General features: G+C 34.8%; 1 protein-coding gene across 2 annotated transcripts in view; it reads right to left on the bottom strand.

Moving 5' to 3' along the window:
• FBXO8 (F-box protein 8) overlaps positions 1-20,306 on the bottom strand; it is a 55,633-nt gene that overhangs the window by 13,761 nt on the left and 21,566 nt on the right. For both annotated transcript variants that reach the window (XM_033215720.1, XM_033215721.1), the window contains 2 exons: positions 13,404-13,740; positions 10,305-10,431 (listed from right to left, as the gene is read on the bottom strand). In XM_033215720.1, the coding sequence (XP_033071611.1) occupies positions 10,305-10,431; positions 13,404-13,732 (456 nt within the window). In that variant the 5' untranslated portion in view covers positions 13,733-13,740. The remainder of the gene's footprint in view (positions 1-10,304; positions 10,432-13,403; positions 13,741-20,306) is intronic.

The raw sequence follows: 20,306 nt of genomic DNA on the forward strand, positions 1-20,306 counted from the left end.
ACTGGATTTGCAATGTGCACATATACAACTGTTTAAATGACTAACCCATAAATACCAGTTTTATCATATTACCTAGATCTTAATATGTACATTTATAAATATATTTTAACAGCTCTGAAACAGTTTTAAAGTAAACAACTTTTTTAAAAAAAAAAGTCTTACTAGCAGACAAGCAGAGAAGCAAGTTGGGATATACATGGTAGTTTCACTGCCAGCACAAGTATATACTTAATCATGTAATGTAAGTATCTATTCATCCTGCCAACATTATAGCCAAGACACATATTTCAATTTTAACATAACTCTGGACCCCTAATTATTGCTTAAATGTCAAAAAGATTAAACTCAGCAGCACTACTGAAACAAAATGTTACTGTATATGCAAAAGATTGCATATACATGTCAGAAAATACAATGAAAGACAAAGGGTATCATTTAAAGCTAAGAGATATTGATGTGACCAAAACACACTTCACGAAGGACCATTAGTCAGGTGTCACATAGTTATCTACTAGAATCCAAAAGTTCCAGAAGAGGAAGAACCTCAAGGCCTAGAACAGTGCCTGGTTCTTGGTATTTTAAGTTGTTGTAGTTGTACCTTTAGTATAAACATATAGTTACAGTTTGGTGAACACTTAGAGGCATGTTTATTATGTCTTATTTCATTTAATCTTCACAAGAACACTGTTGTAAGTATTATTACTGTCCCTGTTTTACACATGGGGAAACTCAAGCACAGAGGTTAAATAACCTGCTCAGAGTCAACATTATATCAATTGTAAGTGGTAGAGATTCTTAATAAATATTTGTCGAATGAATGTTTGAATCTACATGTACAAAGCTTCCAGCTGTCTTTCAAGAGATTCTGTAAACTTCTGAGGATTACATAATTCAATCTGGGGAAAAATACAGAAACAACTCCCTTCCAAAAAATGTATAAGTTGGATCAAATATTAAGAGCAGATAAAACCCCAGCACACTTTAAAATACCTCAAGTTATAAATTCTCAAAGGTCAGAATCACCAATCCAAATAATCAAAAGTAGCATACCACTTCGATGCTATATTTAACTGCTAATGACCTAAAGAGATTTATAGAAATCTTAGGAATTTTGTTATAAAGAAGGTATCTCTCTAAAAACTTTATGATATAAAAGAAGAAAATGTTACATAGTTTTATGGATAAATGCACACTACAGTTAGCTGGTTTAAAAAATGCACTTAAGGTAGTGTTTCCTTCATATTCCCATATTTGAAAAGCCGTAAGTAAGTTGATGGATGTCTTACAATTGATGACACCCAAGAATTGAGGAAATATTATCCTTCGGATTTCTGATACAATACTCATATTTTGAAGTGACATCTACTGTGACACTGGTAACAATTGCTAAATTCATGAAAGACATGTAGAAGAGGCAAACACCTTGGACATCAAAGCTTAGAACTTAAATCTAGAAAGTAATACCAAGTTGCACTGAAACTGTGATCACAATGGATAAGGAAAAATATTTGGGAGGTATCAAGGGAGTCAGGCAGTGTATGATAAGAAAATATAAAGCAAGCAGATTTTTCATTACAATGTACTTAAAATACTCAATGTACCACTGCAACGTCTCTAGTTACAATTATTTAAATTGCTAACAAAAGTAAAATTCAAATAAAAAATTGTTCATTCTAGCAATTCATATTTTAATATTAAAAATTTAAAAATGTGTCCTAGGATGAAGACATTTTCCACTAATTTCAGCTTTTACCCCAGACAATTCACACTCAATGATACAGCAAATTAGTAGCTTCCATAGCACACTGAATAAAACAAGAGTAAAATACATCAGGTGATTTGATTGATGAATAAACTATGGAATATTCTAGAGCCTGAATCTCTTTTTCAACTAGACAACGATTAGAAGAGGGCCTGGGAAATTCGTCTTTCTTTCAAGTTTCTAAAAGGTTTATTCTGAGTCCACAAACCTCCTCGGGGAACTGATTCTACACTGCGTGTTGGAGTGACTCTGGGAGAAAAGGGAAAAGGAGGGTGGCTGGCATAGAGTATGGTTAGGGTAAGGTGTAAACTAAAGTTGTCCTAAAAGGCAAAGGGTAAAGCTGCCTTCTTAACCGCAAAATCATCACGGATCAGATTCAAAAGAGATAGACAGAATTCAAAAGAGATAGACAAAAAGAGATAGATTCAAAAGAGATACATACACACATGCATATCCATACATACGTCACATTACTCTCATAAAAAGAAAATGACCTCCAGTTTAGCACCATTTGACTAATTGTAGCTGGTCGCTTGAAGGTATTAACTTGTCTAGGCAGAGGAAGAGGGTGTTTAGTGTCTGAGAGGCATAATTTTTCACTTTGACTCTAATGTTGATCAAGGGGAAGGGGCCTGCCATAAACCCCAGCATTTTAGCTCCTATGGGTAAACAATTCTTATAGAGGAGGAAGCTAGTCAAGCCATATTTGCTGAGGGACTCCTCTCACTGTCACCTAGTTTCTTCTGCCCTGATTAAATTTCCCCCAGCAAATTTGGAGATAAATTGATCTGCTACTGAGAATTAGCAATGTTTGTTTGTTTATGAAACAGGGTCTTGCTTTGTCACCCAGGCTGGAGTGCAGTGGCATGATCATGGCTCAGTGAAGCCTCAACTTCCTTGACTCAAGTGATCCTCCCACCTCAGCCTCCTAAGTAGCTGTGACTCCAGACACATGCTATCATACCCGATTAATTTCTGTATTTTTTGTAGAGACAGGGTTTTAACATGTTGCCCGGGCTGGTCTCAAACTCCTGAGCTCAAGTGATCCACCCGCCTTGGTCTCCCAAATTGCTAGGGTTACAGGTATGAGCCACTGTACCCAGTTAGCAATGCTTATTTTTAAAAATTTGCATTGAGGATTACATCTCAAACTCCTAAGAGTTTGGATAATAACAGCAATAATACATCAAGATGCTTTTGGTTATAAACAACAGGAGACCCAGTTCAAAATAAAGGGATACATTTACTTCAAAAATAAAATTACCTTGTATAACAAGAAGTTCCAAACTAATATGGCTCCAGGTTGTTAGGCTCACAGATAGCATCACAGACCCAATTCTTTCTTTCCAGTCTGCTATTCTTGGTAGGGTTACTAATATCCCTCATGGCTACCAGATGCCTGCACATGGTCATATCATTATATTCTCACATACCAATGCCTAGAGGTGTACATGACACATGTATTCGTGTGTGTGAGTGCATGCATGCACACGCACGCACACACACACACACACATACACACAGACAATACTACTTCTTTGTGTCTCTTTTTAAAACCTAAAAAATAGGCTAGGTATGATGACTCATTCCTGTAGTTCCAGCAATTTGGGAGGCCGATTCAGTTGGGTCACTTGAGGCAAACCTGTCTCTACTAAAGAAAATATTAGCCAGGTGTGTCAGCATGCACCTGTAATCCCAGCTACTCCGGAGGCTGAGGCAAAGAATCACCTGAGCCCGGGAGGTGGAGATTGCACCACTGCACTTCAGCCTGGGCAACAAAGTGAGACCCTGTCTCAAGAAAACTAAAAAATCTAAAAAATCTTTCTCTACACACATCTTTTCCAACCTCATGAGTCAAAGGCAGATTACATGGATGCCATAAAAGCATCCTCCAAGGGGAACGGAGGTTGGAATAAAGAATCCATATTCAACTCTGGACCCTAGGAATGAGCCAGCCACACAACTGGTTGAGGTGCTTTCCCTAGTGAGGAGTCTAAATGGTGAGTTATAAGCCTTGGCCATGTAGGCCCAGTGTGATTTTTTAAAAAATTACTTTTATCATAGGATATAGTACCACTAGAAGGAACCCCAAGACATCTCTTGAGTTCCACCTATATCCTTTTCTTTTGCCACATCGTGTAGTACTATTTCCCTCTGGTTATATCGGGCTTAACCACTTCAATCACAGCATAGCTCCCTCCCCTCCTATCCCCTCCTCCTCCGTTTTAAAATTTTGATATGTTTGCTTAGTAGCAGGAAGACCTACATTGGCAAGAAGGTAGGGTCAGCTACCAATTCAAATTGTTGTGCCACAGGTGCCAATGTTCCTCCTTTGGATACTAAGGCCTCTAACCCAGCAGAGACCAGAAATAAAAGGAAGGCTGAATCACACGTTTTAAGAGCGTCACTAGTTAAAATGGCATTACAGATGCTTGGATGCCTTAACAAAGGTCATTTCCCTGTTTTTCATTTCTTGTAGCATCCTAGCTGCAGTTGTAGAATCGCAAGTCTAAGCCAATCATGTAATCTTTCTATTCTATTCTCTAGTGCTCTAGGGGTGCTCGCGTGATTTAATTATGTTCTATAAGAAATGAGTAGAAGTACGCCGAAGGCTTCTGAAAAAGATTTTTCTCCCTAATGAGTATAATGAATATGAGGAGAAAGCTTCTTTTTCTGCCTCTCTTTCTTTGCACTGGGACACTATTATGGGGGAAGTGATATTTTGAGTTGTGGTAGCCACCTTGCTATCAAGAGAGGGTGAAAGTCAACACACTCAGGTCCGTCAAGAGATCATTATCTCACTCAAATAACTGGGATACCTGCATCCAGGACTCTTTTGAAGTAAACAAATGTAACGGGTTTAAGTCGCAGTTTAGGTTCTCAGTTCCTTGCAGCCAAAAACATCTTAGCTGATACATACAGGGAGAAGTAGGTACTGCAAGAAGCCAATCATAAAATGTGGAACATGCTGAGTCGAGCAGCACAACGAAGGGTGTTGCAAACTGAATTCTTTCTAGCTAGATCTTAGTTTACACCACAGCTAAGAATTAGAATTTTGAGTTTATTTTTCTCTTTCTTTATGCTATCTGGCATTGTTTGAAGTATGTGTGTCTTACGGTCAACTTGGTTCACATTCTACTACCTATAAGTTTATTCCTGAGAGATTCACTTTCACTAGAAAGATAAAGCCAAATTTCTAGACATACAGAACTGAGGATAAAACCTCAACAGATAGTACATTTTCCAAAGTAAAAAGTATCTTAGTGCCCTGCCAGCCTTCATTAGGAATACTTCCGTGCTGTAAGAAGTACTAAGATTTAAAAGAGTTAGTACAGAGAATGAGATACCAAGGAAATAATGATGAATGGCCTATTAGTTACAAATTATTTGACAGATACATTTATCAATGTGTACAGGCAGTTATTTGAATTCAATATTGCTATCAGGTTTATTATTCAAGCAATCATTATTGCTTACCCTTATTGTTCAAAGTAAAACTTCCCTTTCCAAACCAGATGGTAATCAAAATAAAAAATGGAAAAAATCTCTCAGTCTGTCAAGACTAAATTCAACTCTCAGGGTTTGTTTGTTTGTTTGTTTTGTAGTAAGTACTATCAGACCAAAGGAAAGAAAACAATTAGAGACCCACAGACTTTGATAAGAGAGAAGATTACATCTGATAACTGCAAGTGAACAACAGGGTATTTCAACCATTCTAAAACATTTATTTACACACAGTAAGATTACAGATAATCTATACTAGGTTATCTCAAAGCGTATTCCTTGGAATGTTTTTACCTTCCTCTCCCCAAAACAGAAAGAACCCCACGTCAAACAAAATTAGATATATATCGCATATAACATCTCCCTTGTTAGACAGTCACAATGTGCATCAAGGTATTAAAGGCTTTGAAATGTTAGGCTGTAAATAAGCCAACTAATCATAATCTATCCTGTTCAAATTAGACTTAAGAATTCCTTTTTAACTGTGTATTCCCAAGGAATGCATTTGGGAAATGTTTATCAGTACATTCTAATAATGCCCATGACGGTTTTCATTCCCTAGGAAAAAAAGTTAAAAGTTATTTTTCACCACCGTTGCTATGCTATGAAGTAATGGTAATGACGATTTTGTTGTTGAATATTGGAGCAAAAAGTCATTAACATATATCTGAGATACTATTCATAAGAACTGAATATAAATTCCTGAAATGCTTTCCATAATGGAGAACTACAAATTTCCTGTTTATACTTTAGCTGGTCCAGCAACAAAAAGAACATGTTATCTTGAAAGTAAGTTGCATATTCATTTCTACCTAAAACGTGTGGGCACGTCAAATTTAAAATATGTTTTATAATAGATTATATCCAAGATCAATTTAGTAAAATGCATAAAATTATATGCATGTGGATATTTCTGTATAAATACCAGAAAAATGTGCTTATATAGTCATTAAAAAGAAAAAAATAACTTTCGTTATCTGACCCCAATGAGGACATTTAAAACAAAAAACTGTTTAGAAACACAATTACACAAACAAAAATAAACCTATATTAAAGTTAAACCATGTTCACTACCAATTTTTCAAATTCTAAATTTAAAAATAACTATGTCAAGAAAGTGTTTTAATATACATTGGAGCACAAGTAATATAGTTTACTGGTTGTTAAATAAAATTACTTCATTATACTACTGCTAGTGGAATAAAATTGACACACACAACTTGTACATGCAGGGAAAATACAACTTAATGTAAATAGATGGTTTTCAGCACATTCCTTTACTAGAATGTGGCCACCTGCCACAAAGTACACAAGCTCATGCACAAGATCAAGACGTTACATACAGCTAAGATCACAATGTCATGCATAGTACAACAGCGTGCCAGATTATCGTACCACAAACTGTGCGGATGTTCTCCCCCACCCCATGAGCCACTGCCAGCAGCTGCTGTGGAGCTTGGTTACCCATATCCGTGACATGAACGGTGTCCTTTGGAGAATCTTGTTCCCTGTGGCTGTAAGTATTCTTATTTTTATAATATTTTAATGATGCTTGCTATCAAAATGTTAAGTACAATACTGGAAATTATGAAAAAGTAGATTTTTTACAATACTAAGCAATTATATACATCTTATCTCAGGTACCTGCAATAAGCATCACATATTTAAACATATCATCAAAACTAATTTAGTGCTCAGAGTTAAATGAACCCAAAATAATATATCTGATGACAGTGCTCCAGTGAGTGGGGAAAAAGAAAACAAAATACAATCTCCAAAAAGTACTGCCTAATTTTGAGCACTCAAAAAACTTGGCAAGAGTCATTCTAAAGTCTGGCTAAAGTATGACTCATACAGATATGTGCTATATAAGAACATTTATTAGGATAGATCTTTAACTTACATGATTTCAATTTTGAATACTTGACTTGGTAAACAATTAGCCAAGTTAACATTATTTATGTTAGTCAATGAAAGAAAGTATAGAATATAGTCACTGAACTACTTCCCCTCCTTTCTCTGAACTTATTAAGTATATTGCAATGTCCTTGTTTTTCTATATATTTCCTAAGTGCATTCTGGTAAAGACAGCATTTTCTTTTGCCATTAGGTAACACTTGCTAAATTACATGTTCATAAAAGCATAGAATCAGAATTTTGGAACCTTGAGACACATTGAGTGGCTCAGCTCTATTCCTCTTGGGAGTACTACATGGCCCTTTTAGAATGATAAATTCAGTGTTTCTGGAATATTCCAGAGTACCTTTAAATCAGGCCAGGGAGTGAAAAAAAAAGAAAATACAGCCAACTCTCAATAACAATGGAAGGTAGGATAGATAAGTAAAATCTGAAGATCTAAAAATTTTATTTTAATTAATAACTTGAATCTCCTCTCTTAACATTTGACTTACAATTTTAAAAAATTATGTCAGATATAAAAATAACTTGAATTAGAGCTCTTTTCTCTGCCCCCTCTCCAAACACCCTAGAGGAGGTAATAAGAAGAACTGTAAAGTCTGATATTGGTAGCTGCAAAGATGAAAACCTATTTATATGTCTAGCTGTTCCAAATTAGATATTTAAACCTATACATATAATATTTTAGTATATGAGGACCCATGCGTATTTTCATCTTTGTGTAAAAATGATTGCTTTATAATTTGTTTAAAAATCGGCATTCCTTTAGCAAAGAATGACTACTTACCATAATCAATATCAGCAGTCACATCCAACTTTTCTGACTTTGTAACAATCTACAACTTAGTACTTACCAGGTTACATTTCCCTTAGAATGTAACATTTGAAAGTGATATGAATTAAAGATGACAGTTTTACCCAACATCAGAATAATTCATGAGAGGAGCCAGCATGCCTTGATTAAATGGGCATAATAAGACCGGGGCTTAAAACAGCTGCCTCTCCTGATTCTTATGTACCATACAGTACAACACTGTAGCACTCTGCCTCAGTTTTCCTCCAGCAATCATCATTCAACTACCTCGACAGACTGATGCAAAATACGTATCTTTATTATGACTATTATTATGATCATTGAGACAGGGTCTCACTCTCACAGCTTATTGTACTCTTGACCTCTGGGGCTACATATCTTTATTATGATTATGATTATTATCATTGAGACAAGGTATCACTCTCACAGCTTACTGTACCCTTGACCTCTGGGGCTCAAGTGATGCTCCTACCTCAGCCTCCCAAGTAGCTGGGACCACAGGCATGCACCACAATGCTTAGCTAATTTTTAAAAAAATTTTTGTGGAGACAGGATCTCCCTATGTTGTCCAAGGCTGGTCTCAAACTCTTGGGCTCAAGTGATCCGCCTGCCTCAGACTCCTGGAGTGCAGGCCACTATGCGTGGCCTGCAAAATATATATTTTATTATAAAGTTCATCATATGAACTGTTTTAATTAGCAACAAATAATGTTTAAGTCTAAATAAAGAATTAAGAATAACAAAGTCTCTATAACTGTGCCATTATTTGAATATGTAAGTGCAATAGAATCTCTTATAAGAGCAAGTATGCCACAGTGCAGGATAAAAAAAGGGACATTCTTATGTTGCCATATATTTACATGGAAGATAACTGGGATTTGACCAAAAACAAGGTGAAAACAAGTATATTTTATAATAAAAGGCATTAAAAAAAAGTGCAATAAAAGGACAGTAACATTTAAGCTTATGATAAATAGTTTATCCATTTATTTGTCTTTCTGAAGAACGACCATTTGATTCTAAAAAGCAGTATTATATTGGTAAATGTGCAATTTGAACTTCTTATAAATCATTCTAATTTCATTAAGGTATTAGTTTGTTATTCATTGACAGTAACACCTCTTTAAATAGTGATGAAAGAAAAGAAACATCTGAATTTAAGTATTATACCTGGCTTTACAACATATATACTTTGTTATATTTCTGGAGATAAGACTTAACTGATAAGAAGTATATCAGTAATCCTTTGCAATGGCATTTTATTTTATTTTAAATTTATGTACCATAAAAATTTAACAAAAAATAAACCATATGTAAGTAAAAATCAATTGGTTAAAAAAATATTATTGGTATTACTATATGCATACATATAAAATTGGTATTTTTGTTTAAGACTCAACTATTTTACATAGGAGAAACATTTCCCTAATTATAACAAAACTTAAGATAACTTTAGAAAATACTTGGCTGCATGATTTGAACTGTCGTTAATACCCCAACAACAAATAAAAAAAAGTTGGTTTTGAAAATTAGGTAAATTAAAATAATGCTGCAGATTAAATTTTTCCACAAAAAGTAATGCATCCAAAAGTAGTAGTTCTGAGTGCTGTATAATTTTCACTTAGATTTCTAAGAATAAATCTGTAAGTATTTAAACATTTCTGAAAATCTGAACTTTTCCAGGACACAGTAAAATAAGAATAGGGAAAAAAAAATCAGTGAAAAAGTTGTTTTCACATTTTGATCATGCTTACATGTTATGTTAAGAAATAATTAAATAATTAATACAAAATTCTTCAATTTTATAACAATCTACAAATAGTTCCTATGTCAACATGGAATTACATTGTTAAAGGCATTATTTGAAGACAATGTTTTGATTTGTCAGAAAATAGAACAATGTCCTCAATGATTATCTTTGATAAAAGTAACAACTACTAAGGAAAAACAATAAACAGAAAAAAACTGCTACAGACAAAATCTGATGAACACACTGCGTTCTTATTATCAAATTTTTGTGCTCTCTACTTATAATGTACTAATATTGTAATCAGGTCAGTAGAGGACTGAATATACATCATGGATGCTGCTACACAAAGTAAGCAGGTAGAAAGGTTAGAATGTGACATGGTAAGGCGAAGAAAAATGACTATGTCACACAGTAATAGTTTAAAATACTGGTTTTCTCAGTGATTAAAAAAGCATGTTCAATGACTTTTTATTTTCCCTTCAGTTCATCATATTGGAAAACTACAGCAAGATAGTAATACAGCTCACTGGATACAAATAGTCAAGTTCTTCACTAACCTCATCTGGGTTGGCATTAAAGGTGAGGCTGCCTTCATCCAGCTGCATATACAATTTTCTAAAAGAAAATCCTAAAGGTGGATTCTTATTGTATATGGAACAGTGACCCCAAGTGGATTTGCACAACCTGTAAAATCAGAGAAAATGAGACAAGAAAACATTACTACATTTAATTTCCTAAGTTAAATATGCATATACATGAAAAAATAGTAACATGAAATAAGATTGAATTTTATAGTTCTAAAGTTTAAAATTTTTAAGTTTGTACTTGTTTTCTATTTGTTTACTAGAGTATGACAGATGCTTTAAATTTAGCAATTCTGACAGCATCTAATAAATGTGAGTTATAAAGATTAATAATATTCATGAGTACTATCTGAAGTTAAACATAAACTATCACAATAGTAGTAATAATAGCTAACATTTACTGAGTACTTACTAGATGTCAGACCCTATTTTAAGTAATTGTATTAAGTATTTTAATTAAGTATTTCAATTAAGTATTTTAATTGTATTAGCTTGCCTAATCTTCACAACAATCCTATGAGGTTGGTGATACAGATAAGAAACACAGAGACAAAACAGTTACCCAAGATCATATGGCTAACATGTATAGATGCAGGATTTCAAACAATGAGTAATCCACAGCATGCAATTATTAACCAAGACTCTAAATAGGGTTTATTAACTAATCTATGTGCTCTATTGTGAAATAAAACTAAATGGGAGGAAAAGATCGCTGGGCAGGGAAACAACTTTTGTTTTTCAAATAATAAATGTTACAATAGACAAATTAAACATAGCAATTGTTTGTAATGTCACAACTTGAATACATTCATCAAGCTGTGATGTTAAACATAGCTGTTTTTAAGATACTGCTTCAAAAACACTGGTTCTTTACTAGCAGAGCGATACATGATTGTTTAGAAATTCTATAAAACCTAAAATACTAACAGTTCATATCTCAAAACACACCGCAGATCGGGATAGTTGTTTCTAACTCTTTACAGAGGCAATAGCTACTGTTATTTGAAAGCAAAAGTTTTATCTTATTATAATGCCTGGAAAATCTGGATATCTACCAAAGAGCCTTAAATATAAATGCATTATTCTAGAGACACAGAGAATACTGAAATTAAATTCTGATACAATTGTAATGAGTCTTTGTCTCAAAATTATCTCATTTGTCGTGTATTCAAAAGCACCTGCTACTTGTTGAGACAAATGAAACTTTACTTTCTTATATTCATTATTAGTTTCTGCCTCAAATTTCCTTCTTTTAATAAACACACAAAGTGCAGGGCAACAAGAAAAAGTTACTGTCTGAGCACATAACATCAACAATTGTGAGGACAAGCGGGTAAAATATCTAATTTAACATGAGACTATCCTCTTAGTAGTTGATTTATACTGCTGTATTATTTTTACCCACCAAATGAAATCACTGACTGAAAACTGTAAGTATAAAAAATTGTTTAGAATATTATCAATATTTTTTCAGTCTTATTAATCTAGACTCAATAAAACTCTAGAGTTTTATTACTAAGCTAGGTGAAAACCAGAGAACTTCCCAACATCAGTGAGTATTCAATACATCCAAAGTTGAAATTAAAATTAAGCCAGTCTTTAATTTCAAATAGAGGCAGTTTATTATTAAGGAAAAAATCCAAGTATTATTAAAATAGGCATAATTATGGCAAACATTTCTTTCACAAATGAAAAATTCAGATTTAAACCTCAAATGAAGAATATATTCTGATTGACTTTTGGAAGACTAGAAATTAAACTTTTTAAAGAAGTTCAAATAAAGAAACAGAAATTAAGTTAGTGAGGAATACTAAAATGTAGAAAAGAGATTATAAAGAATGATCCAGTTTAAAAATACTTTCATTTCCTCTTCTATTCACATGATTAAAAAAATTAATAACTTATTATTTTAAAGACTCCTCTTTAATTTCCTCACATAGTACTTTCACTATGTCAAACAAATGAATAAAAGAATAACAAGATATGATATTGATGATTTTTATCTATTTAGAGGTTGAGAAAGGACCTATATAACTTGTACTATAACTGTGTGACATCAGAAAACCTAACTTAGGAATGTCATTACTGAAAATATATTTTGACTAAAGTTTGCAATTTATTAAGTCTCAATTAGATTTCTAGTTTGAAATTACATGAAGTCTTAAAAAGATGTTTGTTTCTAGTTATATTCTATATTTTTATAAAGACTCACTTCAAGATAGTAAGACAAATAAACTTTGGTAAAGGATGCTAAAAGGTCTGAGATCCAATGATTCCATGTTTGGTAATATTCTTAGGCCAAAAAGTCATGTACCTATACTTTTTGTTGAAGTATATGATGCTATTGAAGGAGTAACTTAGGTTCAATAAAACAGATTCTATTCCAGCAAATGTTCTGAGATTTGTGGTTTCAATTCAAACTAGTACAATGTGAAAATTTACATAATCTACTTTAAGTTCAGCAAGTAAATAAAAACAACGGTTTGTCCCCTTGCTTTCTAATATTTGCCTACTTCATTTAAATGCTGGTTAGGAAAAAAAAGTAGATACAATTTTCACCAGTTAAATTTTATTCTAACAAGCACCTTTGAAGAAATATAGAATTGAGTAAAAATGTAAGGCTCTATATGAAGAAAATTAAAAACAGTAACATTTGAGGACTATTCATTGATTTTGAAGTCTGCCTATTCTTCAGACGGGATGCCTATGGGAAGCACAAACTACACAGCATGTGAACACTCCAACTTTTAAACTAGAAATTCTCACTCCACAACTTTGCGGTATTTTTAGAATAAAGTGAGAGTTTCTGATTTATAATCAACTGACAGAGCCTGATTGGTAACCTCTCTTCTAACTGTAAAGTTGTTATTCTATTTTCTATTGTCCTCCTTTTCACAAGATCAAATTTGACTGTGATGCTAACTGTATATTTTTCCAGGTTTTAATAAAGAATATCTCAAAGTATAAGACCAAGTTTAAAGAAAATATTTTGTAATATATATTATTAAAAGAACATTTAGCCATGATTATGTTTAGAGATACCTGAATTCAACATTGGTGGGTTTAACTTACCCTTGCCAGAGAAGTTCATCATTTGCGAGGTCCTGCCAAACACACGAAGCCAAGCAAAGGTCAGTTGCATTCAGGTAGGACAAGATGGTGAAGCTTAGCTCAGGAGGCAGCATTTCCAAATTAATGAATCCTTCCTGTTCTTTTGATTTCCTTGCCTTCAAAAGATGATATATGTCAATGCCTCCTTGGACTTGTTTACGATGATTGCTGTTAGAAATGTTGTTCGCAGCCATTCTCCTGCTCTGCTCTCTAGTGAGGTAGCCTTGCTCACTGTAGCCTTCTTGTTGTAGCTGCTGGTTTCTGACCACTCTCCACAACCCCTGACCCATCTGCAAGCCTGGGAAAAAGCCAGAACGTAATAAGGGTGACATTTAAAAAGTAACCCATTTTCCCCAGTGGTATAACAAATCTGATATGAAGCATTCATTTACCAGAATTAAAACTTCTCATTAAAACCTATTAAAACCAGAAGTATATTATTAAGAATAGCTGAAACATTGTAAGTGTAAATTTTGATAGACAAAGTTTCGGAATTACTTGGTTCCATCATCACCTTTATCCCAGTTTGCTAACTACTTTTAAAGTCCATAGGTGACATAGTCATTTTTCACGTGGTAAGATTTAAAAGTTACTGATGTCCTTAACACTCTCACAAATTATAATTATGTGGACTTATGGGCCAGTATCAAATACAGCTCTGATCAGAGCAAAGACTCTAGTTAAAAGGCCTCCAGACCCTGCTTTTTATCACAATTCAGTCTAAGCTAAGCTAGCTCCTTTTAACCAAACTCCCAGATGCGTTAACAGCTGGGAAACAGGCTTTTAGTTTAATTCTTGCCAGTCTACACTTATGTTGTAGACTGTAATAAAATGTAACATAGGCCCTGAAGTCTAATTCAGAAACCTTATAAATTAGACACCTAGAACTCCAAGATAAATGCTCAGTAACAGTCTACTACTTAGTTTTGTTGTTGCCTTAAATTAAAAATTGTAATTTAGATAAATTTTCTAATTCTTCTCCACAAATCCCCATGGATTCTTCAGAAGTACCTGGGAAAAGTCACCAGAAGAAGGCGTGCTCCAGTCTCCCCACTACCATCTGACCTCCCACCAAGGCATTCTACATTTGTCTGTTATGTATATTGACTTCCTCATATACAAATGTATTAAAAAATTCCTAGATCTAGATTTGGCATTGCCTTTTAATAGCATTTCTAGGGCAAATAAAGTCATTCAGAACAATTAAATCAGAGTTCTTAATGAATACGAATAATTACTTTCACGATCTCTTTTTCAAACAAAATATTTTTGTTTTATCAACTCAAGTTGACTGCTAATACCTGTGTGTTTCAAAAACTTGGAAAAAATACTGACTTTCCCAAAAAATCATTAAAAGAGTCAAATAATTTTTATAGCATGACCTGAACTTAAAATATAATGTTGTTTTAATTAACTGTTTACAATAAGGACTAACAAAAACAAAAGCAAAAATCCCAAAGGACAAAAAACAAACCAACAGTGACTAGGTATCTTTTAATTAGAAATAATTTGAAAAGTGAGTGGAACTTCAAAGAATGTCAAAGACACTATTATTTTAGCATTTAAAAAGCTATGATCCACACATTTATTTACTAAACCATTGGCTATTGTTTGGATAATGGCCACTAAATTCGGTCATTTGCTGATTAAAGCAGAAAAAATAGTCCAAGATAATTTTTAACTCTTCCCCCACCTTATATTGTCCTGCTTGGAATCCCAGCAGCTTAAGCTATAAAGGTATGGCGGGGAGGTACAAAGAGAAGAAACTAATAATTTTAAAATGTAGGCATATTTGTTTTAGAAAAAAAGGCACAAAAGATAACCCTTCTCTCCCTACTACACACAACACCATGGCATTTCTTCCTAAATCAGTGATTAAGCTATACAAATAAAATGCTTTAAAAAATACAGAATATCAAGAAAATAAAAAGCCACAGACCAGTAGAAAATCTTTGCAAAACACATATATGATAAAAAGACTGTGTATCCAAAAAAGGTAAAGAACTCTTTTTTTTTTTTAGTTCATTATTTTTTCAAAATATACTTTAACTTCTAGGTACATGTGCACAATGTGCAGGTTACATACGTATACATGTGCCATGTTGGTGTGCTGCACCCATTAACTCGTCATTTACATTAGGTATATCTCCTACTGCTATCCCTCCCCCTCCCCACAATAGGACCCGGTGAGTGATGATCCCTTCCCTGTGTCCAAGTGATCTCATTGTTCAGTTCCCACCTATGAGTGAGAACATGCAGTGTTTGGTTTTCTGTTCTTGCGATAGTTTGCAGAGAATGATGGTTTCCAGCTGCATCCATGCTCCTACAAAGGACACAAACTCATTCTTTTTTTATGGCTGCATAGTATTCCATGGTGTATATGTGTCACATTTTCTTAATCCAGTCTGTCACTGATGGACATTTGGGTTGATTCCAAGTCTTTGCTATTGTGAATAATGCTGCAATAAACATACGTGTTCATGTGTCTTTTTAGCAGCATGACTTATAATCCTTTGGGTATATCCCCAGTAATGGGATTGCTGGGTCAAATGGTATTTCTAGTTCTAGATCCTTGAGGAATCGCCACATTCTTTTCCACAATGGTTGAACTAGTTTACAGTCCCACCAACAGTGTAAAAGTGTTCCTATTTCTCCATATCCTCCCTAGCACCTGTTGTTTCCTAACTTTTTAATGATTGCCATTCTAACTAGTGTGAGATGGTATCTCATTGTGGTTTTGATTTGCATTTCTTTGATGGCGAGTGATGATGAGCATTTTTTCATGTGTCTGTTGGCTGTATGAATGTCTTCTTTTGAGAAGTGTCTGTTCATATCCTTTGCCCACTTTTTGATGGGGTTGTTTTTTTCTTGTAAAATTGATTGAGTCCTTTATAGGTTCTGGATATTGGCCCTTTGTCAGATGAGTAGATTGCAAAAATTTTCTCCCATTCTGTAGGTTGCCTGTTCACTCTGATGGTAGTTTCTTTTGCTGTGCAGAAGCTCTTTAGTTTAATTAGATCCCATTGGTCAGTTTTGGCTTTTGTTGCTGTTGCTTTTGGTGTTTTAGACATGAAGTTCTTGCCCATGCCTATGTCCTGAATGGTATTACCTAGGTTTTCTTCTAGGGTTTTTATGGTTTTAGGTCTAACATTTGAGTCTCTAATCCATCTTGAATTAATTTTCGTATAAGGAGTAAGGAAAGGATCCAGTTTCAACTTTCTAGTTATGGCTAGCCAATTTGCCCAGCACCATTTATTAAATAGGGAATCCTTTCCCCATTTCTTGTTTTTGTCAGGTTTGTCAAAGATCAGATGGCTATAGATGTGTGGTATTATTTCTGAGGGCTCTGTTCTGTTCCATTGGTCTATATCTCTGTTTTGGTACCAGTACCATGCTGTTTTGGTTACTGTAGCCTTGTAGTATAGTTTAAAGTCAGGTAGCATGATGCCTCCAGCTTTGTTCTTTTGGCTTAGGATTGTTTTGGCAATGCAGGGTCTTTTTTGGTTCCATATGAACTTTAAAGCAGCTTTTTCCAATTCTGTGAAGAAAGTCATTGGTAGCTTAATGGGGATGGCACAATATTGATTCTTCATATCCATGAGCATGGTATGTTCTTCCATTTGTGTCCTGTTTTATTTCACTGAGCAGTGGTTTGTAGTTCTCCTTGACGAGGTCCTTTACATCCCTTGTAAGTTGGATTCCTAGGTGTTTTATTCTCTTCGAAGCTATTGTGAATGGAAGTTCATTCATGATTTGGCTGTTTGTCTGTTACTGGTGTATAAGAATGCTTGTGATTTTTGCACATTGATTTTGTATCCTGAGACTTTGCTGAAGTTTCTTATCAGCTTAAGGAGATTTTGGGCTGAGACAATGGGGTTTTCTAAATATACAATCATGTCATCTGCAAACAGGGACAATTTGACTTCTTCTTTTCCTAACTGAATACCCTTGATTTCTTTCTCTTGCCTGATTGCCCTAGCCAAAACTTCCAACATTATGTTGAATAGGAGTGGTGAGAGAGGGCATCCCTGTCTTGTGACAGTTTTCAAAAGGAATGCTTCCAGGTTTTTCCCATTCAGTATGATATTGGCTGTGGGTTTGTCATAAATAGTTCTTATTATTTTGTGATACGTTCCATCAATACCTAGTTTATTGAGCGTTTTTAGCATGAAGGGCTGTTGAATTTTCTCCAGCCCTTCAACTGGAGGCAAAGGCCTTTTCTGCATCTATTGAGATAATCATGTGGTTTTTGTCTCTGGTTCTGTTTATATGCTGGATTACATTTCTTGATTTGCATATGTTGAACCAGTCTTGCATCTCAGGGATGAAGCCCACTTGATCATGGTGGATAAGCTTTTGGATCGGTTTGCCTGTATTTTATTGAGGATTTTTGCATCGATGTTCATTAGGGATATTGGTCTAAAATTCTCTATTTTTATTGTATCTCTGTCAGGCTTTGGGTATCAGGATGATGTTGGCCTCGTAAAATGAGTTAGCGAGGATTCCCTCTTTTTCTATTGATTGGAATAGTTTCAGGAGGAATGGTACCAACTCCTCCTTGTACCTCTGGTAGAATTCGGTTGTGAATCCGTCTGATCCTGGACTTTTTTTGGTTGGTAGGCTATTAATTATTGCCACAATTTCAGAGCCTGCTATTGGTCTATTCAGGGATTCAACTTCTTTCTGGTTTACTCTTGGGAGAGTGTAAGTGTCCAGGAAATTATCCATTTCTTCTAGGTTTTCTAGTTTATTTGCGCAGAGGTGTTTATAGTATTCTCTGATGGTAGTTTGTATTTCTGTGGGGTTGGTGGTGATATCCCCTTTATCATTTTTTATTGCGTCTATTTGATTCTTCTCTGTTTTCCTCTTTATTAGTCTTGCTAGTGGTCTATCAATTTTGTTGATCGTTTCAAAAAACCAGCTCCTGTATTCATTGATTTTTTTGGAGGGTTTTTGTGTCTCTATCTCCTTCAGTTCTGCTCTGATCTTAGTTATGTCTTGCCTTCTGCTAGCTTTTGAATGTGTTTGCTCTTGCTTCTCGAGTTCTTTTAATTGTGATGTTAGGGTGTCAATTTCAGATCTTTCCTATTTTCTCTTGTGGGCATTTAGTGCTATAAATTTCCCTCTACACACTGCTTTAAATGTGTCTCAGAGATTCTGGTATGTTGTATCTTTGTTCTCATTGGTTTCAAAGAACATCTTTATTTCTGCCTTCATTTTGTTATGTACCCAGCAGTCATTCAGAGCAGGTTGTTCAGTTTCCATGTAGTTGAGCGGTTTTGATTGAGTTTCTTAGTCCTGAGTTCTAGTTTGATTGCACTGTGGTCTGAGAGATAGTTTGTCATAATTTCTGTTCTTGTACATTTGCTGAGGAGTGCTTTACTTCCAACTGTGGTCAATTTTGGAATAAGTGCGATGTGGTGCTGAGAAGAATGTATATTCTGTTGATTTGGGGTGGAGAGTTCTGTAGATGTCTATTAGGTCCGCTTGGTGTAGAGTTGAGTTCAATTCCTGGATATCCTTGTTAACTTTCTGTCTCGTTGATCTGTCTAATGTAGACAGTGGGGTGTTGAAGTCTCCCATTATTATTGTATGGGAGTCTAAATCTCTTTGTAAGTCTCTAAGGACTTGCTTTATGAATCTGGTGCTCCTGTATTGGGTGCATATATATTTAGGATAGTTAGCTCTTCCTGATGAATTGATCCCATTACCATTATGTATGGCCTACTTTGTCTCTTTTGATTTTTGATGGTTTAAAGTCTGTTTTATCAGAGACTAGGATTGCAATCCCTGCTTTTTTTTGTTTTCCGTTTACTTGGTAGATCTTCCTCCATCCATTTATTTTGAGCCTATGTGTGTCTCTGCATGTGAGATGGGTCTCCTGAATACAGCAAACTGATGGATCTTGGCTCTTTATCCAATTTGCCAGTCTGTGTCTTTTAATTGGAGCATTTAGCCTGTTTACATTTAAGGTTAATATTGTTATGTGTGAATTTGATCCTGTCATTATGATGTTAGCTGGTTATTTTGCTCACTAGTTGATGCAGTTTCTTCCTAGCATTGATGGACTTTACATTTTGACATGTTTTTGCAATGGCTGGTACCAGTTGTTCCTTTCCATGTTTAGTGCTTCCTTCAGGATCCCTTGTAGGGCAGGCCTGGTGGTGACAAAATCTCTAACATTTGCTTGTCTTAAAGGATTTTATTTCTCCTTCACTTATGAAACTTAGTTTGGCTGGATATGAAATTCTGGGTTGAAAATTCTTTTCTTTAAGAATGTTGAATATTGGCCCCCTCTCTCTTCTGACTTGGAGAGCTTCTGCCAAGAGATCTGCTGTTAGTCTGATGGGCTTCCCTTTGTGGGTAACCCGACCTTTCTCTCTGGCTGCCCTTAACATTTTTTCCCTCATTTCAACTTTGGTGAATCTGACAATTATGTGTCTTGGAGTTGCTCTTCTCGAGGAGTATCTTTGTGGCGTTCTCTGTATTTCCTGAATTTGAATGTTGGGCTGCCTTATTAGGTTGGGGAAGTTCTCCTGGATAATATCCTGCAGAGTGTTTTCCAAGTTGGTTCCATTTTCCCCGTCACTTTCAGGCACACCAATCAGACGTAGATTTGGTCTTTGCACATAATCCCATGTTTCTTGGAGGCTTTGTTCATTTCTTTTTACTCTTTTTTCTCTCTACTTCTCTTCTCACTTCATTTCATTCATTTGATCTTCAATCGCTGATACTCTTTCTTCCAGTTGATCGAGTCAGTTACTGAAGCTTGTGCATTTGTCACGTAGTTCTCGTGTTATGGTTTTCACCTCTATCAGTTCTTTCAAGGTCTTCTCTGCATTGATTATTCTAGTTATCCATTCA

Source organism: Trachypithecus francoisi, unplaced genomic scaffold (assembly GCF_009764315.1).
Source record: "Trachypithecus francoisi isolate TF-2019V2 unplaced genomic scaffold, Tfra_2.0 Lachesis_group1, whole genome shotgun sequence".
NCBI classification, from domain to species: Eukaryota; Metazoa; Chordata; class Mammalia; order Primates; family Cercopithecidae; genus Trachypithecus; species Trachypithecus francoisi.